Raw genomic sequence first — 24,079 nt, 5'->3', positions numbered from 1 at the left:
TGTAGCTCTAAGGTCAATAGCGAATGCACGAGCATTGTGTGATAGCCAAATATTTGCCTTTATAGTTTCTTAGACAACAAATAGATTGTAGACTATGTTGATACCAGTACCAGCATCACTAATAATTTAAACAACTCAGAATATCCGTTCTTAATAAGAGTGTTTCACAGTTTACAGCTGAAATTATCTTCAAAAAGACTTTCATGCAAAATAGAAGGGTTTCTGAAGTTGTTTTCTGTGTCACTGTGCTAAAACTTTCTGATGTGCTTGAAGAAGCTCTTCTTGATCCTCTGACTCCTACTGCTATGTTTGTTTATCCCTTGTTTTGCTGACCTGGTTTTGTTTTAAACTTTGACTGACTCTGCAAGTTTTTGTTCAGCTACCTCTTGGCAAGTTCCTTTTTAATTCTCCAGGCTTTGAGTAGTCACTTGTGGCTCTTATCCTTCCAAAACTCTCCTCCAAGTGTCAGACTGTTTTTCTGTGTTTCTTTGATTCCGGCTATAACCTGGTAACTCATGGATTTGTATGCTGCTGATTTTTTTACTTGCTCAATTTTGTAGTGTTCCAGAACTTGCTGCACTAAAAGACTCGTAGAATAAGCAATAACCCACGTTGCAGTAAGAAGTATTTATGTGATCATTTTCAGCATGCTCCAGAAATTTCACTGTAATGACCAGCCTGTCTCAGTAGTAAATGACCATATGGCAAGGCAACTGAGAGCTGGACTTCAAATTTCAGATTTTTGTGATTATTACCTTAAACTCTTTAACACTGTGTGTTTTTTAAGTTATATTCCTTCTGCTATAGATTCTTTACCTTTGAAGTTCTGTCTTAAGGAAAGAAAACCCAATGATAGTGACTTTGCAGTTAAAAGAATCATTTCACCAGATTCCATTTATGGATTGTGTGTGTAGACCATCTTTATGCTGATTAGTAACTTTTCGGAAGGATGCAGTCTCCTTCATGGAAATGCTTTAGTTTATAGCATTTGTTAGTGAGGCAAGTTATCTGATTAATCCCCTAAGAAATGCTCTTGAGGAAGTATTTCATTTGAGCTGTGGCTTTGTACGGTATATATTTAGCATAGTAATTTTTAATTGACATAGTCTTCGTCCATCTTGTTAAATCTGTTGTAATAATGGCCACTATTGCCAAATAGTGAAAGAATGATGGTGATCAGATAGCGTGCATCTGAATTTCTCTTTAGAGTGCACGTTAGATTTCTTGTCCATACTCTGCCTTTGAAAGAAAGAGAAGCTCTCAATTTTTACTTTTCTTCAGCATGAAGAACTTTAATAGTTGAATCGTATGATCTGCTTATTGAAAGGATTACTATTATTGTTCAGCCCAACTGACCCTCTGGAATTTGAGAAAGGTGTTTAGCCCTTCAAAGTTTTACATTTTCTGCTGTTTTATTGCCCTTATCGTTACATGAAATGCTACATTATCAGCATACTTGTGTTGGTTTTGTACTGGTTCCAGATGCAGTGTGCAGTGACTTGTTGAAACCTTGACATCTGTTTTCTCTTTTCTTCCTTTTTTTTTAGAAGTCAACCATGTCGCTCTTTTTCAGAGCCTTAACATAGCATGTGTATCTAGCCAAAAGGCATCAGACATCTCAGTTATGTTCCAGACAGTCTGTGATGGACTGATGTCCCGTACGCTTTTTATTAATGATCGTGCTTGAAAGAAATGCAGTTTACAGCATTATCGGTGGAGTCCACCATTAGTCAAGAAGCTAACATTAGAACATTGTCACGGACATTAAGGTGATGCCTGCATTGTAGCTCATGGATTCTGAAATTAAAACATTTTCAAAGGAGGAAAAATAAATCTCCCATTTCAAGACAGATGCCTGTATATTATTGCATAGTCCATCTGCTGCTTGACTCACTGGTTGAAATCTGGTTTGCTGCAGGCACCAGACATGATAGATTCACTTGAGATATTAGTAGCTTTTACATATTCCTTGTTTCTGTCTGCTTCGGCAGGGTTCTCTCTTTTTCTTTCATGAGAACAATAAAACCAAAAATATTCCCCTGTTTGACAAAGGCAGGCTGGGAGGCAGATTGCTCTGAATCCAAAGATCAGTCAGAACTAAAGTACATCTTCTGGTTTTGGGTGGCTTTCCAGAAACTGCCTTCTTGAATGCCAACAGGTGGGCTTGATGATATGGTAGTTACTGAGCCTTTGATAGTAGTAAGAAGACTCCAACCTTTTCATGCATCACTCGGTGATGTATATAATAAAATATCTGTTACAGAGGGATTTGCAGTATCTAAAATGAAATTACAAATAGAAGATTTCCATCTGGACTTGGGTCCAAAGCAATCTCCAGAAAAGTGGTGTCACCCAGTCTCCAACAAAGGACATGTGGTCTCCCAGCTTATCACAAAGCAATTGCAGCTTGCTGCCACAGTTCCCAGCAGGGAAGGTAGAGAGCAGCATCTGGCCAGCCAGGCAGGCAGGAATCAGCTTAGAGAATCCTGCAGAGCGCTTCACAAAAATAAGCAGACCTCCATTATACAGAAAATCATACAGTGGACCTTGGTGAAGAAAAAAAACATATCACTTCTGCTCTAAGTGTTAATTCAAGAAGTCATACTTGCTGCACAGTATGTATTTGATAGCTCTCCTATTTGAAAATGGAATTAACAGTATTGTACACTTTAAGGTAAAATGATTAGAGAACCTTTGGTTGCAAGTTTCCATTGAGTTGAAGGAGAAATTCTAATCATGAGACTTTACTGGCCTGCAAATATTTGGAAAAAGCAGGTCTTGGACAAAATTGGCCACATGCACCTTATTTTTGGAATTTATGAATAAAATCCAAGTTTGCAATATTTGAGAAAAAATACATTAGGACTAATTTATCAATTTCAGCTCCACTAATTGCTTTATGAAGAAATGAGCCTACATAATCCATTCATTAAATATAACAAGAGTGACTGAGTACAATTTCTTCTAGTACTGGGGAAGCTTACCCTGAAAACTATTTTTATCTGTAGTTCAATAAGACATCCCTTCCTCTCTGAAAACCTGTAATTACAATTCCTAGAAATTGGCACCTGACTGAATTTTTCATTTGAATGAATTCATTTCACCCCATTTGTCTGTGCCCCCTCACAACCAGATCTGAGCAACTTTCAGGATAGGATTTTTATTTTATTTTATTTAGAAACTTTGTATGCAGACGTGGGAATCTCATCCAGTGCTCTGCTGTTGTTTGCAAATGTAGCAAAGCTGTGGATGTTCAGTTTTGCATGTATATGTATTATAAAGAGTAACACTTTACAGTCTAATGAAAAACAGCATTTTCACTTCTAGCGTGATTAAGCGATGACTCAGATGCCACTCAGCGTTTCTACTGCATGACCTTCAAATTGTAGGCTGCTCATTCATAAGAGGTTTTGTCATACATAGTTTATGTGGACCCCAGGCTCTCAGGTCTCACTGCATTGTGAGGATGAATGTAGTGACAAGTGCTTGAGACAGTCTGAGAGACAGCTCTGAAACTCTTAATTCCTGGGTCTTTAACAAGCTAATTCAGTAATAATCACAAAATAAAGTAAATAGCTCACAGGGGCATGATTTTACATTTATATTTTTCAGGACAAGACAGCTATTATGTTCGTTTAGATTGTTTCTCTTATTATAGACATTCTGAAATTCACTTTTTAACAGAATTCCACAGTGTTGTGTGTCATACTAATATGTTTTTCCTGGTAAGAACTTACGCTGTGTCTGTTCCTGGTTTATTTATCTGGTCTTATAAACTATACTAGTTCTTCTGACAAGGCTTTTTCAAGCACTTAAGTAAAGCATAATTCTGTTTTTTTTTTTTTTTTTAAGCAATCACAACATAGAATACTGCTAACTTTCTGATTATTAGGAGTACACTATTTACTCATAAAATTGTTGCCATGTGTTCGGGCAAAAATGCATAAGGGCTGTCTTAAGTCTTACAGAGAGCAATGTCCCGCACTGTGTGTGTCTGACCACTAAATGGTAGTGTTGTGTTGCTGCTGAAAGAGAAAAGAGTATGAGTATGGCAGGGAAAAAAAATAATGAAAACAACCAACCCACCAACAAGCCTTAATCCAGGTATGGATGACCTCTGCCATTGAAGTTTCAACTATTTTTCCATTGGCCCATTGGTTGCACCTTTTGCTTTTAAGTCAGATTTCAGTGCTAATTGATGCTGATTGATTTGAAATGAGCATGAATGGTTTTCCCTCTGCACGGCTTTTGGAGCTCTGTTGTGCTGTCTGAAATTTCAATCACAAACACGTTGATTAATTTTGTGATTGTCATGGGATTAACAGGACGTTATCTTGTGCTGATGAGCAGGATTCAGTTTCTGTTATTGGTAATGGTTGATGTAGCCAAGTGATCAGTTATTTAGGAGAAATGCTTAGTCGGTGTGTATATATGAGTTTTATGAGCAAGATTGTCTGTACTCTGGGACTGTGACATTGCCTTCCATTTAGTTGTGATGTAGAAATACGCATTGCATATTTGACAGGGAAGAAAAATGCTTGGGAGTGTGTTTGTGACACACAGATGGACACATCCTGCTTCCTAATCCAGCTGGCAGATAGTATAGGAAAGCTGCTTTTGCTTTTGCTTTCTACTCTAGCAGCTGGTGACTCTTGACTGCCACAAAATTTTGCAGGCCACCTGCAAGACTCCCAAAGGGTAGGATGCAGCTCTGGATTCAGAACTTGGTGCAAATATCTGTATTTTGTTGACTCTGAGATTTGGGATGAAGCATTATGAGTCCATCTGTACACTGTAGTTACTGCTTGGTGATTATTTTCTGTGGTTTGCTACATATTTTGCAGCTGTTCAAGGAGCAGCCAATGCTGCAAAGTAATTTCAATTAAAGTATAGGATATACCTGGCTGGGAATGCAACTCTATTGTGTAGAAAATGCCAAGTAATTCATCCTGAGGCTCCCAAAGACGCAGAATTAAGACTTAACCATTAAAAATTCCTTAATTTTTATTTATTTATTAATTTATTTATTTGTGTTGATTTCAAGTTACGTAGCCCTGAGTATAAACTGTGGGATATGGGAAGATCACGGAACAGATCATCCTGGATGACATGCTTGACCACATGAGGGATGGACATGTCATCCGTGACAGTCAGCACTACTTCACCAAAGGAAGGTCATGCCTAACTAATCTTGTGGCCTTCTATGATGGAGTGACGGCATTGGTGGACGAAGGGAAGGCGACCGATGTCATTTACCTGGACCTGAGCAAGGCCTTTGACATGGTCCCCCACCACATCCTCATCTCCAAATTGGAGGGATGTGGATTTGATGGGTGGACGACTCGATGCATAAGAAACTGGTTGAAAGGCTGCAGACAGAGGGTAGTCATCAATGGCTCTATGTCCAGGTGGAGGCCGGTAACAAGCAGTGTCCCCCAGGGTTCTGTGTTGGGACTGGTGCTCTTCAACATCTTTATCAATGGCATTGATGTAGGAATTGAGTGCACCCTCAGCAAGTTCACTGATGACACCAAGCTGAGTGGTGCGGCCGACATGGTTGAAGGAAGGGATGCCATTCAGAGAGACCTCGAGAGGCTAGGAAGGTGGCCCCGGGTGAACCTGATGAGGTTCAACACGGCAAAGTGCAGAGTTTTGCACTTGGGCCGGAGGAATCCCAGGCATCCATACAGGCTGGAAGGAGGGGTCTTTGAAAGCAGCCCTGTGGAGAAAGACCTGGGGATCCTGATAGATGAAAAACTTATTACAAGCCAACAGTGTGCTCTTGCAGCTCGGAGGGCAAATGGTATCCTGGGCTCCATTGAAAGAGGGGTGGCCAGCAGGGACAGGGAGGTGATTGCCCCCCTCTACTCTGCTCTTGTGAGGCCCCATCTGGAATACTGTGTCCAAGTGTGGAGCCCGCAGTACAAAAAAGACAGGGAGCTGTTGGAGAGGGTCCAGAGGAGGGCCACGAAGATGATCAGGGGACTGGAGCACCTCCCCTATGAGGACAGGCTGAGGGAGCTGGGCTTATTCAGCCTGGAGAAAAGAAAGCTGTGGGGTGACCTCATTGCAGCCTTTCAGTACCTAAAGGGAGCCTACAGAGGGGAGGGGAATCAACTCTTTGAAAGGGTTGATAACAGCAGGATGAGGGGAAATGATTTTAAGTTGAGGGAGGGGAGATTTAGGTTGGATGTCAAGGGGAAATTCTTTACCCAGAGAGTGGTGAGGTGCTGGAACAGGCTGCCCAGAGAGGTTGTGGATGCCCCGTCCTTGGAGGTGTTCAAGGCCAGGTTGGATGGGGCCCTGGGCAGCCTGGTCTAGTATTAAATGGGGAGGTTGGTGGCCATTCTGCATGTGGCAGGGGGGTTGGAGATTCATGATCCTTGAGGTCCCTTCCAACCCTGGCCATTCTGTGATTCTGTGATAAGCATCCATATAAATAAGTACTGGAGTGTTGTTTTCTTCTCTGCTGTTGTCCTTCATAAGTTTAGCTAAGGTAAGCTCTTGTAGGCAGTAGTGTCTCTGCAGCACACAAACCTTGGGTTGTGACTAAATAGTGGCATCTGTCAGCTACATATGGAATGGAAGTACCCAAAAACAAAGATGAGCTAGTTTCACAGAATTACAGAACGGCTTGGGTTGGAAGAGACCTCAAGGATCATGAATCTCCAGCCCCCGTGCCACAAGCAGGGCCACCACCCTCCACATTTAATACTAGACCAGGCTGCCCTGGTTCCCATCCAAGCTGGCCTTGAACACCTCCAGGGATGGGGCATCCACAACCTCTCTGGGCAGCCTGTTCCAGCACCTCACCACTCTTTCTGTAAAGAACTTCCCTCTGACATCCAACCTAAGCCTTCCCTCCTTTAACTTAAAGCCATTTTCCCCTTGTCCTGCCTTGTCCTACCCTTTCAAAGAGTTGACTTCCCTCCTGTTTATAGGCTCCCTTTGGCAACCAAAGAAATAAATTTTAAAATACATTAAATCATGAAAATTAGTTGTTTGTCATACATGACAAGCAATTTAAAAACTGTACAGGTCCCGGTTTCCCCATACAAAGTTGTGTATGATAGTCACTCTCAAAATTGATAAAGAAGAAATAGAAGAGGCTCTGAGAACAAAAGCATAACTGATTAGGTCTTTCAGACAACAGCCTTTCACATGTTTATTTTAGAGAAAGTCAAATCACACATGGCAAAAAAATTACTTGGAAAGATTTGGTATGACTGCCTTGCAACTTAAGGCAGGGATTTCTTTAGTGGTAATAAATAATTCAGTCAACTTTTCACCAGCTGTACTAATGATGCTGTTGTACTTAGAGACAAATTCTTTGGTTAAGACTAATTTCTCAGTTAGAGAAAATTAGAACATAGAGGAACTGGGGAAATTCCATTAAGAGTTCTGTCAGCTTGAACCTGCAATGTACTCCGGTTTTGCAGGGGCAAAAGCTCGTGCTTCATTGATCTTCAAATGTTAGAACATCAGTTGAAGTTAGTAAACGTGTTTGTTCACTTCTCATAACTGTAAAATGTGAAATAGTCCCCTGAAACACCTTCTCTTATGAACTCGAATGGTACGAGGCAAGGATTGGGTGATTGAAGGAAAAGAGGTATGCTAAGGTTTCAGTAATAGAGATGGTTTTAGATACAGGGTTATGAGGGCAAAACAGCATCCTAAATTTAGGATGTAAACTGAATGAGGAACACACTAGCACTGTGGATTTAGGAAGTGGTTATAGTTTTGCAACTGACTTGTCTGGCTCTGAAGTTGAAAAGATAGAATTGTAGACATTCCTGATGAATTGTTAAACCAAGGACATAAAACGCTTTTTAGATAGTAAAATAAACTACTCTAGAAATGCAAGAGTGAAAGACAGTAAGAAATTGAAACTGCAGGGTAATGCATTGATTTCTGTCTTCACAAGGTGCTGAGTAATTAAATATGATGCTGTTAAACCAGAAAGGAGATTTCCACCGAACATGGTGTGGCTCTGGTAAATTGGAGTTACATTTAGAATGAGGAAAAAAGTATTTCAGGAAGAAACAATGGTTACGTTTACAAATGCTATCCTAAGTGGAATGATGGAGAGATTTGAATGAACCATGTAAAGATTATGAAGTTGTCGGCTGTAGAGGGTGCTAAAGAGAGGGATGTGGGAAGAAGATGACGTTACGATGTCAGAGAGGATTATAGCAGGAGTAATAGAATGGAAAGGGTGTGCTCAAAGAGCTCATGTAGGGAACATAAGAGATTTCCCTCTTTCCCATGTAAGCGTGTGTCACCTTGCTTGGCGTTAGCTACTTGGTGCCACTGTGCGTTGGTGCAGATGTCAAAGTGCCGTAACATCTGAGGAGGAGTAATTTTTGTGTGTGGATCGAGTCGTGTTCTCACTGTTCTTATTCTGTCTCCCATGAAGCGACTGTGGCAGATAGAGTTTGAGCTGTCTTGTGGTTCCCACTGAGAAACTCCTAATGAAACTTTGAGTATCAGTGCTTCTTCACATTGCATAGACCCATGAGTTGGAAATGTCCCCTGCTGCCCTCAAATCCCATAACAAATGAACTTGTTTTCCTCTAACAAAGAAACTGTTCAATTCTCACCTGTCCTTTCAGGCCCAAGCAGTTGCAGTGCATAAGAACTGCCACGTTTGCCTTTGTTTCTGTTATCTGTCTTTAAACTTTGGAGAATTAATTTAGAAATATGTTCATCGAGGAGAAGGTTATGCCACAACAGCAAAACCTGGAATCTTAACTTAAATAGATTTTCTTTTACACTGCATCATTTAGTGTCACATAGGAGAGCAGAACAGAAGACAGTAAGATTAGGGCCTAAAGCATAGTTTAGAAGGCCTTCTCATGAAACAGCCTTACTGACCAATACAGTAATACCTATTTTAAGTGAGGAAAATAAATACCTCTGTTCCTACTAATTTATTTGGCAAATCTTATCTGAATGAAAATCCTAAATTGCATGTGGTACAAAATAAATACTGATGCATATAGAAATTTTTAGAGTAAATTCACAGTATGTTTTCAAGAATTAAATGATTTAGAGCAACCATTCTGTTTGACACAAAAGGAGTAAACAGAAGAGAGATCAGCCCTCAGCAGGTGCTGATACACAGGCACAGGAGGGAGGGCTTTCCTGGGTCTGGGGATGCTGGTTTGCTTTCCTCAGCTCCTTGCTAGTGAGCTGTTGCTGCTGAGTTTGAGTCTGAAAGCGTTTCTAACTGCTGGTTATGGCGCTGTCATGTATTCACCTGGTGGGGAGGAGTGAAACGGGCTATTTCAAGAGCCATTTCTCTGATATATGCTTCACAAGCCAGTTGTAAAGGCAGTGTTGCTGTGTAACTTCAGCCAGCTTGAACCTCTACGGTAACATCTCCTCTTCATTTACAGAGGGCACTCTTGTAATGAAAATCTCATGATAAAATGCTCTCCTCCTCTGAAAAGCTCTCACAGCTTGATGATGCAGTTGTCACCATGGAGATTTCATTCCAGTGAAAAAGAATGAATTCAGTGCTGTTCAGCATCAGAAATGTGTAGCAGATACCTCCTGGTGCTGCTGGCTAAACCACCACCTGAGGAGAGAACTTGGATCAGAAAGTAGAATAGGAAGCACACCTATGCCAATGATAAATTTTATTTTTGTAGGTGACTGGATCTCTAGAAGTGTCATGTGCATAACGGCAGATAATGTAAAAGGGCGTGAATAACAGCCTCAGAGCCTGAGCCAGCCAGAAGAAAATAGATTGGCCTTAAATTAAGGGAAAATGTGAAGTGTAAAGCTCTGTGGATTTCTGTTGAGGCCTAATACTTTCACTTTAGAAATGAGATTGTTTTTCTGCAGTCGCATAGTCTACAAAGGACAGAGCAGGCTGAGGTGCCTCCAACATGTACATATTAGAGATTAAAAAAAAAAAGATTGATATCAAATGGATGTAGAAACAGCCAGGATTTTTCTTCCTCCTGAAGGCCTTATTGTTATGTTTGGACTTGCAGTTTCACGGTAATGGCCTAAAAAGTTATGACACCAATGCTGAAGGATAGATTTCCAATTTTTCTGAAACCACTGAATCTTTTTGAATGACTAATGCTTGCTTTACTGGTCTTTCTGCAGCATCGTCTGCTAAGGGACGATCTATACAGTAAAGAATGCGTTATGAAACTGAAAAAAGCATTCAGAAATACACTGTGAAAAGTAACTCTATACTGTCCAGGAGATAAATGTAATATTAAAGAAGGTTTTTTGATCCTGTAATTTTCTTAGGATTATGAATTTAAACAAAACTGTTCTGTCTTTTCCTGTGCAGTAAATTTGTGTGAATTTATAAGCTCTCAGGAAAATCCATAACTGTCAAAGGGCTGCCAGAGGTGGATGATGCTGAAGTAAGTTCAGGATCTAATCTGAGATGTTCCCCCAAGAAGAGATTGACAAGCAGTGGGGAAATTGATAGCAAAATAAAATAAAACAATAAAATAATTCAGAGGTGGCAATAGTTGGAAAAAATAATTTGGTTCAGGAGGAAGATAGGGAGAAAACACGTACATTTAAATCTTAAGCAGGAGCTTTGCATTATTGAAAAAAAAAACAACAGAAAACAAAACATAAAAGAACAGAATTATAATGAATTTCTTTTGAAGTAAAGGGTCTTGCTTAAGATTTAAGCATTGTGTCTGAGTGGACCAAAAGTGTCAGGAAGATGAACAAAAAATATCACCCCAAACCCTGTGTAATAAAATATAAAACTGTTCAGCAGATCAATGAGTCAGAGTCCTGAAATCATGAGTCATTCAAACACTAAGGTTTTTCCAAGGATAATTTTTTTTAATGTCTTCATCACTGGAAGGGGAATGAAAATCAAACTGAATCTCTGAAATGGGATTATTTCAGGTCCGCAAAGGTGCTTTAAAATCTGTGTAGAACTTCCTAGCTGACTGACAACAGGAGGACATTTGCCACTGCCTCTCTGAATTCTCCCACGCTGGAATTTCTTTCCACATGAGCTTTTTTCTCTGTCCCCCTCTGAGAACATCTTGCTGCCCACATCTCATCTTATGTTCACTTTCCTTCCTTTCTGCCTTATGTTTTCCTTTTGCCATCCTTCGTTCATTTCTTTCCAGAAGACTCCTATACCCCCTTTCTGAGTTCTGCTTGTATCATTCTGTATCTTTTCTTTCTTGTTCTCTTCATTTCTTTGTCCTTAATTTTCTTCCCAACTCTTCATCGACGATATTGCCTTAGGGCGCCCCAGCTTGAGATTTTCTCATTGCTCATCCGAAACAGCTTTCAGAGTCTAATTAAGCTGTTGTTATAACAAGGAGACAAACACACAAAACACCCCCCTACCCCCTTGCCCTCCCAAAAGGCAACATATGAAAATCATAATAAAAGCATTAGAGTTACTAATGGTGGTGGTGGTATGCTGTTGCTCGTGCTGTGAGCTGTTCGTGAATGCAGAGGAACTTTTGAGTATCAGATTCTTTTTTACTAAAAATTTTCACTTGGTATAAACTTGATACGTGGTCAACTTTAGAACAATAGGAAAGAATTCAAATGGCTGTGACAGAGAGGACACACGCAAAGAATTTTCTTCTATTTTTTTTGTGTGTGAATATTAAAACATGAATTCAAGAGGTCCCTGTCCTTGCTATATCCAAAATTCAGAAACTTTAAGAAGTGATTTCGTCTCTAGTTTTCATGCTTCTAGAAAATGAGTTGAATCCTTCCCTTTTCTCCTTCCTTCCTTCACCTCTTCTTCCTTTCCCTATCTTCCCTTTCCCACTCATTTCCCTAAATTTCTCCATCCTCCTCTCCCTTTCTCTGTAATTCCTCCAAAGCACTGCTAACTGCTCTTTTTCTCCTGCAGTGTGAGACCAAAATCAGCTAAGTCCTCTACAAGCTGCTGTTCTTTACTCTTGGGTCATCTCTGCTCCAATATGTATAGCACAATTTCTTGCATCTTTCTGTAGATAGCAAAAAGAGGATTTTCACAATAACATTTCCAACTTCAAAGAGGTAAATATGAATACCTTAAATACTTCAGGCTAATTAAAGGATAAGAAAATGTTCCGTAACAGTTAGAAGATTTCTCATTGGTTCCAAGCACTCTCCTGTTCTGGGGAAAGAGGGAAAAAAAAAAAAGAAGAAGAAAAAGTGCAGGAAAATTTAGAAAGGCCTGTATTGCCAATAGCGTGTTGCAATACAAGTGCTGAGCCCAGGCTGTTTGATTCCTCTTGTCTCCTCTGGTTTTCTAGTGAAAGCACCAGATTAATGTCTGAGCTGCAAAATCATGTTGGGTTCTTTCCACATTTACCCCCTGATAGGGCATACAGAATTCCTAGGTTTTAAGTTGTTTACTAGGACGAGAAAGATGGTGATTTGAGAGAGGGATCCAGGCTTCAGCCCGTAAAACTTTCTCAGGTAAGCGCAGCAATTAAAATTTCTTCTGCCTCCCTCCTGTTTTGCAGCTGGTGTGTACTGCTCAGCTGGTCTTTTTGATATGACTTGCATATTGCCCAATGCCTATTTTAGTGACCAGTATTCTTCATGGCTGTTGACTTCTGTCTTGTCACTTGAGGGATTGTAGTGCCTGAGACTTCTTGTTCTCTGATATTTCACTGTTAGCAATGCTTTCTGCTAGAGAGATGCCAGCAGGTTGTTTGTGTACAAGTGTCACTACACAGCACTAATAGTGTGAGGGAAACATCTGTTTTTCAGTTTCATTTTACTGAAGTTACATGTCTGACTGCTCCTGCACACTTTGTTTTCCTCACTGTGAGAATCATCCTGCTGGAATATGGAAGAAAAAAAAAGATCTTTATGTGAAAGGAGAAGGATTATGTGACTTGGAAACAACAGAAATGTTTGGGGAGGCTTTTGTAATATGCTTCTTAAAACACTGGCTAATATGAAAGCTGATCACGTGCAACAGAGCACACTGACCTCTAGAGCACTGTCATGGTTCAAAACAGGTGATGCAAATCCTTGATCTTCTTAACTGCAACTTTTGAGGAGCTGTGATTTTCAGAAGTGAAAACAGGTAATAAAAAGCAGGTCCTGCTGCTTACTTTGATGGCTGAGTGTGAATAGAAAGTACTTGCAGATTTCTGGTGAAAAAGCCTGAAGGTGTGTGCTTATGCATTTGTTTGGTATCTTCTGAAAAAGCCCTGCAGTGTAACCAAGGAGCTGGAGAGCAGAGCAGGCCAGAGATGTTGTGACAGAAAGGATAGAAAATGGCTGCAGATGAGGCAGCAGACAGTTATGTACAGGAATTTTAATTCCCAAATGAATAAAGTATGTTGAGCCAAGAAGAATGATAAACTTTAGAAAGTAAAGTTTGAGTGCATCCTGAGAAAGATGGAGGTGGGCAAGAATGCCAGGGGGCCTCTATGGTTCAACAAGGAGCTCTTGGACTTGTTTTTGCACAAAAAGAAATTCTGTAGGGAGTGGAAGCAGGAAGGGGCTACCTGGGAGGAATGCAAAAAAGTTGTCCAAGCATCCAGGGATCAGGTTAGGAAAGCTAAAACCCAGATAAAATTACATCTAGCCAGGCACATAAGGAGGAATCAAGAAGAAATTCTACAGGAAATTCTACAGTTACAAAAGGAAGACTAGGGGAGATGGGCCCTCTGTGGAAGGAAACCGGAGACTTAGTCATAAGGGATACAGAGAAAGCTGAGATGCTCAGTGATTTATTTGCCTCTTTGCAAAGGCTCTAACCAAACCGCCCAGGTTGCAGAAAGCAAAAGTAAGAACTGGGAGAAGGAAGTTCTGCCCTCTGTAAGTGAGATCAGGTTTGAGACTATCTAAAGAACCTTAAGGTGCACAAGTCTGTGGGACCCAACAAGATCCATCCGTGAGTTCTGAGGGAACTGGTGGAAAAAGTTGCCAAGCTGCTGTTCATCATATTTGAAAGATCATGGCAGTCTGGTATAGTTCCCTCTGACTGGAAAAGGGGAAACTTTCTTTTCAATATGCCTCTGTGCCTGGCACAACCACAGAGCAGATCCTCCTGAGGACCCTACTAAGGCACATGGAAAATAAAGATGAAGTGACTAGTGGTAACCAACATGGTTTCACCAAGGGCAAATCATGCCTGACAAACTTAGTGGCCTTTTATAATAGAATTACAGAGTCAGCGCATAAAGGAAGAGTAATGATGTCATCCACCTGAACTTGACACTGTAACACATGACATCCTAGTTGCCAAATTGGAGAAGAATGGCTGTGGTGGATGAACCACTCACTGGATAACGAATTGCCCAGATGGTTGCACTCAAAGAGTTGCAGTCAACAACACAATATCCAAATTGGAGACTGGTGATGATTAACGTTCCTTAGAGATTGGTGCTGGGTCCGTTGCTCTTTAACATCTTTATAAGTGGCAAGGATAGGGATCGAGTGCACCCTCAGCAAGTTAGCAGACAAAATGGAGTGGTGCAGTTGACACTTTAGAGGGAAGGGATGTCATCTGGAGGGACCTGGACAGGCTTGAAAGGTGGGCCCATGTCAACCTCATGAAGTTCAGAAAGGTCAAGTGCAAGGATTTGAAGCTGGATTGGGACAGTCACAAGCACAGATAAAGGCTGGGTAGAGAATGGCTTGAGAGCAGCCCTCAGGAGAAGGATTTGGGGTTGTTTGATGAAGGATTCAACATGAGCTGGCAATGGGCACTGGCAGCCCAGAAGGCCAACTGTGTCCTGGGTGGCATCAAGAGAAGCATGACCAGCAGGTTGAGGGAGGTGATTCTGCCCTTCTGCTCTTGTGAGATCTCACCTGGAGTATTACGTCCATTTCTGGGAACCCCAACAGAAGAGGGACTTTATAGTCCCTACTAGCCTACTAGTACCTGAAAGGGGCTAGGGAGGGACTTTTTATAACTGTGTATAGTAGCAGGATAAGGGGAAACAGTTTTAAACTTGAAGAGGATAGATTTAGACTAGGTATTAGGACAACATTCTTTGTGAGGGTGGGGAGACACTGGAACAGGTTGCCCAGAGAAGCTGTGGGTGCTCCCTCCCTGGAAGCATTCAAGGCCAGGCTGGATGGGGCTGTGAGCAGCCTGGTCTGGAGGGAGATGTCCCTGCCTATAGCAGGGGTTGGAACTGAATGCTTTTAAGGGTCCCTTCCAACCTAAGCCATTCTATTATAAAATAAAACAAACAAGTATATTTAAGTATAAATTATTTTTCTGCTGAGCTAATTTTATTTTCTTAGTTGCATACGAATTGCACTGATTAAACCCTAGATGCTTTAAGTGTTAATCTGTGTAGATTTCAGTACATGCATTTTAATGTCTTCTTTTGACTTGAATGAAACCTTCTGAACAGAGTATTTTCTTTGTTTTTTTTTTCTTAATCCGTACAATTTACAAATAAGTATTTTTAATTCATGCTAAAATAGCTCAACATTGTGCTTTGGGTTACTTATTGTTTGTTCAGTTCTAGTGCTCTGCTTAGTGTAAAAACAAATGTAAAGATCATTGCTCCCTAGAAGCGTGTCAAACTTGATGCAAACAGGAAATTGTAGGATTTTTATTGTCATTTTGAAAATTAGTGGCTTTGTGCATGTGGGAGAGGTGGTAGTTTCAGAGGAACTTGATTGAAGGGAAGAGATGTTTGAAACTTGGTGGGTGTATGGGGTAGGAAGACAGGCAGGATATGTCTTGTGGACAAAAAAAAATGAAGATGGGAACTAAGTGAGTATATAAAAAGGTTGCTGAGGCTGATACACTAATAGAACAGAAACTGAGTAGGAACATGGGAAAAAGATCCATGAAATATTTACGTATTTGATGTTAGTGTTCAAATACCATATGGTGTGTACAGAAGAATGTTGGTAGGGACAGGGCTGGTGGACCTGCATTTAAAATGATGTGTGCTGCTTAAGAACGAACAATTTTGAGAATACTTTTCCCTCTTCTCTGGCATTTATTTCAGCTAGTTCTGCTCTTGATTTTCTCATTTTTCAGCTGCTATTTCTCTATTTCTCTACCGTTAAAATAGTTCTAATGACAAGTCTTACTCTGCTAGCAAGTCACAATATGTATTACTATTTTTCTTTGTTAAGATTTTCCTAGCATTCAGACTCATAGCTGCTGTAGATGCCAGAGCCTCCTGACATATGTCTGGGAAGCATGATGTGAATTTTATAGCCCCTCCATTACCCGTGGCTGGAGGTTGGGAAGTGGTGATGGTGTGTGTTTTGTTTTCATGCTGAAGTCTGCAGAAGCCTGTCTGGCCTCATTAGCTAATTCTTTCACTTCTGTTTTTGTAGGCTTCAAATACTGACTTTGTCTTTGCTTTCAATGAGGGGGGCGAACTGCTTCAGCTGGACTGTTCTCAGATATTTTGACAATTTTGTAAATGCTTCATGTGTGAATTTCCTGTCTGCGTGCTCTTGACATGAAACTGAAATTTATCTGTTCAAACATTAGTGTACTATTTAATTGCAAAACATTATAACATCGCATCCATGTGAGCAAACATAACCTTTTAAAATTGTCTTGTAAAAGAGGAGCAGTACGTAATACTGTTTACAAAGTACATTTGGTTTTTTAAAAGTAGTCGGATGTCTAAGGCATTTTTTAAATTCTTCAAAACTGTATCACTGAGTCCATAGTCAGATTGGTGGAAAGCTACTGATTATTCTTTAAAGAACAACAGTAAAATAGTCATATAAATAGAAATATTAAACTTTTAAACAGTACCTTGCGAAGTATTGTAAGAAAATGTCACGCAGGAACATAAAACAGCACCAACCTAACCCTGGTTATTCACATTTGGGAGCAGAAAGGGATGACCCTTTTACTCAATTCCAGCTCACCTGATTGTTCAGATTGGTGCCAACGAAGAAAAATTGCACTGACTGCTGACGGAGATGAGGAATGTTTGATGGAGGCTCAGTTCACCCGTATGAGTTTCATTCCTTGTCAGCAAGATTTTGCAGAAATAATTACATATTGCATCCAAAACCGTTACCTATATTCGTGGCTGTCAGCGAGCAGAAATGCGGTCGCAAAAGCAAATCGATTATCCGCTAACAGCTGAATGGGACCTTATGCGTAATCAGAAGGCATTTACCTCATACCCCATTGATGCACCATGTAATAAATGTGACGTTAGGGCTTTTTGTCTTATCTCTCTCTTCCTGCATGTCCATAAAAGTGTTTCTCACTTGTAACAGATGGTCAGAGCGCAGCTTTGAAATTTATCTGCAGATGAAACCCTGTTGATTCCATTAAAAGTGAAGAGTTTTCATGCAGATGGAGACAAGGAGGAATTTATTGTTTTTACAACTCCAGTGATGAGATGTTTCATACAATGCCTTCCTTTCCTTTTTGCTTACAGGTGATGTGCCTTCAGGATTTCTTTGGTGATGATGACATTTTTATTGCATGTGGACCGGAAAAGTTCCGTTACCAGGATGATTTCTTGCTGGATGAAAGTGGTAAGAGAATGTATCTTAAAAACTTTTACAACCAGAGTAAAAGAGTGCTTTTTGTATCATGCTAACTAAGCCAAAATTGAATCACCTATTTTGATTTCATAAAGATAACAAATATTTTTTTTCTTTGAATTTCAAATACTTGAAAATAAGAGGTAACTGAAAGCAACTTTAAAGCTACCAAAGCTGCTCATGCAACATAAAGGAAATACTAATTCCTGTACTAACTCCTATTTCACAAAGTCTTTCTCACTATTTTTGTATTTACTGTACTTCGTCACAGTTGCTCAACTCACAGTTCTAATAATTGAGATTTAGGTAGTGCTTCACAGGTAGTGTATGAAAGATAAATGTAATTAGCAAATGTAGATGAAGTCATCTGAGAAATTCTGGGAATTCTGCGTTTCTCAGAGACTGGCTGTAAGAATGACTCGTTTGATATACATAATCCTTTAAGTAAAATACACTTTATTTGCAGCTAACTTTGTTATAAACACTATTCATAAGTTATGAATGGTAATAGTAAGAAAAGAAAATCTAAGCTTTTTGCGTTTGAAAACAAACAGCTGCCATTTAACTTGAGTTTATTTTTTGTATAGAACAAGACCCAGTAAAGGTTTTAATTTCCCTGTTCTTTCTCAGGCTTGAGAAAGTCTGTAATGAACTGTTACCAAATTCTCTCTTTTTTTTTTTTTACGAAATATCAAAGGCTTCAAAGAAAAGTTGACTTGAATCAGAAAAAAGATTGTTATAACAGTAGCTGCTTCATAGCCATCCTGCCTTGAGGTGGAAGGCTACACGGTTTGGCTGCATCCAAACAAATGTTCCGTTAACTTGTGTAGGAGCAAAAGAAGCCGGCTTGTGCACATGTCATGTTTGGGCATATAGTGCCTGAAAAAGCAGGTATCTTTGCTACTGAAGGGAAGGACATTTTTTATCAGTCACAGGCAGAAGCAGACACACGTCTCATATTTCTCTGGGTGAGTCCTAGAGAACTTTACAGTAAAGACAAAACAAATAGTGCACCAGGTTTGCTCTTTAAAATAATGAAATTGCTGTTTCTTCTAATGTAAGTAAATCAGAAAGTAGAAATGAAAGGATAACATCAGCTGTCTTTAGGACAGGATTTAGAAATGTAAGGGGGACATACTTGTGCATTGGGGGTTTTCTAGGTGGGAATGTGGCCAGCACTACGGTTTTTGCCTTACAGAAGTGGAGAGCTATGTATTAGACTACATGGTCTGGATTCAGTTGTACCTCCTACCTAAAAGATGGCACTTGTGACTGCCCAGTGGCTCCTCACTGCATCCTGTGGCAGCTTTTTCCAAAGCTGACTCAAGAAGTACTGATAACAGATTTGTCTGAATCAAGTAACTTGTTCTTTTTTGGAGGTACAGTGTCAAAGTACAGTCATATCCTGACTCTGCTTAGTCTTTGTTTCACATATCATTATCTCTTTCAGTAAGCAGTATCTTTTTCTGGAAAATTTCCGCTTAAACTCACATTATGCTGAACTGAAAGAAAAAAAAATAGCTGAAAGTATTGACTGGAAATAGAACTTCAGCAACGTGTTCTGGTGTTTGGTTTTCTAGTGAACATCAACTGTTTTGACCACTGGAGCTAAGAAGGAGAAGAAAATAAGACTGTTTCTGATTTCTTTGCAAAGTGCACATCATTATTGCTCCGTGTTTTTGGGAAATTTTGGAATCAAGACAATTTGTTTAGGTTGCTTGCCATTAATAGCTGGTGTATCAACTAGTATATATCTATTCAGTCTTCCCTGAGATAGGTGCAAGATTTGAAGAGAGAATAAAAAATGCAACGAGTTCTTAGCTTGTTTTACTTGGCAAATGAAGACTGTGTGATCACAGTGCGTGTATGTATGTTCCTCATACACAGTATGTGTGTTCCTAATACACAGTTAACCTGACAACACTGAAATTATTACTGAGGGCTGTCTGACAGTGTAGGACAGGGAAAGCCTCTCTGATTCTCTGAAATGCTCTTGTTTCTGTATCTGCATCCCTCCAGAGTTTACTATTTTCAGCTGGGTGATGACAATAACGGTTGTGGTGTTGCAGCATAAGGAGTAAGGAAAAGCAAAATTTGAAAGTGTAAAGAAAGGGACAGAAAATAAATAAATAATCAAGGTGTTCTGGGCTCTTGGGTCAGAGGGAATTACTTCCATTCAGGAAGAATGCCCTATTTCTATAGTTTAGGTTCAGAGCTCCTGATAATAGTGGCGGGGTTTGTTGAAATTGGAAAATCAATCTGCCTACACTGGGATTAATCTTAGGTAAAACTAAGTAACTTACACTGAGAGAAGCAGCTGAGCCCATCCCAGCAGGTTCTTTGCTTGGTAAATAACATGTAGACCTATTGACACAGTAGGTGATAAATGTTTGATTGATTCAGTTGAAGGTAAGGGTTTAAAACAGTTTGAATGAATTATGCTCCAGAAATGTCTGGTTTGCTTTTGTAAATGGCATCACCATGCCTGGTATGATTCTTATTATCTGCATTGTATTTCTTAAAAGTTGTGGAACCAGCTTTTAGAATTGTACTCCAACAGGAAGGAAAACAACAATGAACTCATCAGTCTGCATCATTCTTAGGCATCTTTCTATATCCTGCTTCCAGCACAAGACAGCACCTACTGAAAGTGATAGAATCAGGAATTCAGAAGAACTAGCCTAGATGTGAGTCAGTTGTCCTGTCTAGAGTGGAATTAACATGACCTGTTTCTTTTGTGACAGACACTTGTCAAGTGTGCCCCTTAAAATCTTCTGATAATGGGGATTCTGTAACCTCCGCAGAATTTCTGTTCCAGTATTGAACTCTCCTAGATTTTTTCTCAGCTGTCTCACCAGAGATTCCCTTGCTCTAAAAGAAGCCCATTGCTGCTTCTCTTATCTGCTGTGAACATGGAAAACAGATGATTGCTTTTTTCGTAGGAAATGTCTGTGGACTGTTATAAGCGCCATCAATTTTTTCTTCTTTAAGTTGAACAATTAGTTCTGCCTTTCACTGGTTTGAAACCTGTCCTTCTTCAGCATGCTCCTTCTTTATATCATCTCTCTTCTCTGTTTTATGTATTTTTTAGGAAGAGGCATTGCATATCTCTGGCAGTTAAGAAAAGTAAGTTAATTAGAGATCCGTCAAAGAGCAAAATAAGCAGTCAGCACTATATATTACAGTTTCTCATCTCTTTCTTGATGTACAGATGGTTTTCGTATTAAGCACACTGCTTATAACATGAAGTACAGAATCAATAGACACCACCTCTGTCATAATTCCTAGCAGTCATCTCCACTTCTGACCTAATTGATAGATTGGATGGTCGCATACACTTCCATGAAGAGAAGTACAGATAGGGCATGAAAATGCGTGAGAATGACCGCAGCATTAAGAAGTAAATATTCCTTTTTTTGTCAAACAACCAGCGATGATTTTCTTTTCATAGGAAGGTTTTGTGGGAAGTGTAAGCACAGAAAAATTTTATTAATGAAGCACACCATTACATCAGCCAGCCTGTAAGGGAAAAAATTCCATGGTGTAGAATGTGGCAGCGACTGCTTCAGGCATTGTTAGCTTGCAGCTCTGGAAACTTTCCCAGAAATCCTAGGCTTTCTTTAACTGATGGTGGTTTAGTTTTCTAAGAAGAAAAGAAGTTAGAGGATGCTTTTCTGTAACCCTCAGCTTCATGTTCTCAGAGATTAGGATTTAAGAACTATACTCAAGAAAATATATGCAATCAGCTATTATTTAGGCACCTAAGTAGGATCTGGCAATGTAAGTAACCCAAGAGATTGCCCCTAAATGAAAACATCTTGGTTTATACAGAGGTTTCTTTCATAGCACTATAAAAATGCAACAGTTTTTGGCAATATCAAAATTAAATTTAAAAAAATGCTTTATTTTTGTGTTTAGTTAATGTTGGCTGTGTGCCTTCTGCGACTTAAGATTGCAGTTTATCTCCTAAGTGCGACAGAATTCATCACCTTGGAGATGCATCATGCAAAAAAGCTTCAATCTAGACTGACCAAAGCCAGTATCTGCCTCCAAACAGAACGTAACCAACATAGAATGACTGGGTGTAGAAAAAGCTTCAGATCCCTTGTCAAGAACACATGTTATGTCTATGGAAACAATGACGAAAATGACTCTTTTCTAGGGGAAAATTAGGACTGGAATCTTTGAAACCTAATTTCACTCTGACTTTGCTGGCCTGGGTTCGTCCTCAGCTCAGCATATTGGTGCCAGCAGTTTTACTGCATCGTCTTGCCAGAAGCAGACGGCTTGCCAGGAAAATCTGAGTCCTGTGATGTCCGCACACGTGTGTGTGCTGGGAGGCATGCACACGCATCTCATTCAGTAACTGCGGTTAGGGTCAGGAGTATCATGTTTATCCCTGTTAATAACTGTCAGGTTTCTGTAACCTTCATTACTCTGTCCTTCCTAAAGGGGGGAGAAAGGGGAAATTGGTTGTAGGATTTATAGGACAAAGACTGATGTGTTAAGCAGCTTTTGGCTGGACTTAGGAGAGGAGGGTATGCTGGCTGACTTACTCTGCCCTCATCAAAAAGTCGTGCTTTGGCAATTGGAAAATAATGGTGGGTTCTAGGGACTTTGAGATACAACTTTGCTTTCAACAGAGGCATAAATATAAAGTGTTCCAGCACAGTGTGATATTTTCAAATGTCATCAACTGCTGGGCCTTAGAGACATACTCTGTGTATGAGGCAGAAACAAAGGCAGGAAGGGACTAGTCCTCTGGTTGTATATTCCACTTACGCTAATTGTTCAGAGCGGGCAGAGTGAAAACAGCTTGCTTTCCCGTGGATCTGCATCCAGTGCCTCCTTTACTCTCTTACTTCAAGATCCCCAGTGTCATCCCCCCACTATCATCACGTCTCAGCACAGTACCCTCAGCTCCTTCCCACTTGGTTCGTCCCTGCTTATCTTCATCCCCTCGCCCTTCTCACTGCAGGGACATTAGTGGGGCATTCCTTTAATCCAGCAGGCTGACAGTTGTGAAGTTTTAACAAAACTGATAGAACTCTGCTGTCACTGAGATCACTGCAACTACTGCTATGTCGAACTCATAGAACTGTAGAATCGTAGAATGGCTTGGGTTGAAAAGGACCACAATGATCATCGAGTTTCAAGCCTCCTGCAATGTGCAGGGTCTCCAGCCACCAGACCAGGCTGCCCAGAGCCACATCCAGCCTGACCTTGAATGCCTCCAGGGATGGACCATCCACAACCTCCTTGGTCAACCTGTTCCAGTGCATCGCACCATCTGTGGAAAACTTCCTCCTAATACGCAACCTAAACTTCCCCTGGCTCAGTTCAAAACCATTCCTCCTTATCCTATCAGTATCCACCCTTGTAAACAGCTGATCCCCTTCCTGTGTATACACTCCCTTCAAGTACTGTAGGGCCACAATGAGGTCTCCCCGGAGCATCTTCTCCAAGCTAAACAAGCCCGGTTCCCTCAACCCTTCCTCATAGGAGAGGTGCTCCAGCCCTCTGATCATCTTAGTGGCCCTCCTCTGGACCTGCTCCAAGAGCTCCATATCCTTCCTGTACTGGGGGCCCCTGGTAGATGGGGCCTCACAAGAGGACAATCACCTCCCTCTCCCTGCTGGCCACCCCTTTTTTAATACAGCCCTGAACACATTTGATCTTCCAGGCTGCAAGCGCACACTGCTGGCTCATGTCCAGCTTCTCATCCTCCAGAACCCCCCAGTCCTTCTCTTCAGGGCTACTCTCAAGGAGATCTTTCCCCAGTTTATATAAATACCTGGGATTGTCCCGACCCAAGTGCAGCACCCTGCACTTGGACTTGTTGAAACTCATTAGGTTTTCATAGGCCCATTTTTCAATCCTGTCTAGGTCCCTCTGGATGGCTTCCCTTCCTTCCAATGTATCGACTGCACTGCTCAGCTTGCTGTCATCCACAAACTTGCTGAGGGTGCACTTGATGCCACCGTTTATGTTGTTGATGACAATGTTGAAGAGCACTGGTCCCTAGACCACCCCTGAGGGACACCACTTGTGACCAGCCCCCACACTGACACAGAACCATTGATCACAACCCTAACTCTCTAGAAAGTGTCTGATATTACTGAGTTGGTTGTGGAGAAATGCCAGGCTCTGTACAGACGGGCAGTGATCACAGTAGACTTGTTTGCCAGGGGAACCACGCTAGAATACAAATCTCCTGTATGCATTTTCCTGGTGGGTGGCTCAGATCTGGTTATGGAAAGTGCGTGGCCATATGGTAGTATGAGCCTGACTTGTTTGTTTCTCTTGGGTTAAACTTACCTGCAGTTGCAACATTCCCTTAAAAACAGAATGCTAATGTGCAGTTAAATACCGAGAACCAGCTGTTAGCGTAATCATGAGATAGTTGTTAGCATCACGTAGGGTTCCACTAAAGAAAATCTTTCATAATTCTTTTGTTGAATGAACTGTTCACATGGAAAATACATTCACAGAATGTTGTTCTTTTTTTCTGTTTTATTTTTTCCAACACAAGACTTTTTTTTATAGACATGTTCTTGATTATGCAAGCTCATTTCTTTATGTGTTGTCTGCAAGCTTTGAATATTCTCTACTCTGTCTT

General features: G+C 40.6%; 1 protein-coding gene across 2 annotated transcripts in view; it reads left to right on the top strand.

The window, feature by feature from the left end:
* DCLK1 (doublecortin like kinase 1) overlaps positions 1-24,079 on the top strand; it is a 222,883-nt gene that overhangs the window by 94,475 nt on the left and 104,329 nt on the right. For both annotated transcript variants that reach the window (XM_042868303.1, XM_042868304.1), the window contains exon 4: positions 17,352-17,451. In XM_042868303.1, coding sequence (XP_042724237.1) covers positions 17,352-17,451 — 100 coding nt within the window. The remainder of the gene's footprint in view (positions 1-17,351; positions 17,452-24,079) is intronic.

Source organism: Lagopus leucura, unplaced genomic scaffold (assembly GCF_019238085.1).
Source record: "Lagopus leucura isolate 7727_CA_CO unplaced genomic scaffold, USGS_WTPT01 Super-Scaffold_100001, whole genome shotgun sequence".
In the NCBI taxonomy this organism is placed as follows: Eukaryota; Metazoa; Chordata; class Aves; order Galliformes; family Phasianidae; genus Lagopus; species Lagopus leucura.
Note: the sequence above shows the minus strand (reverse complement) of the source record. Positions and strands in the feature narration are given on the sequence as shown.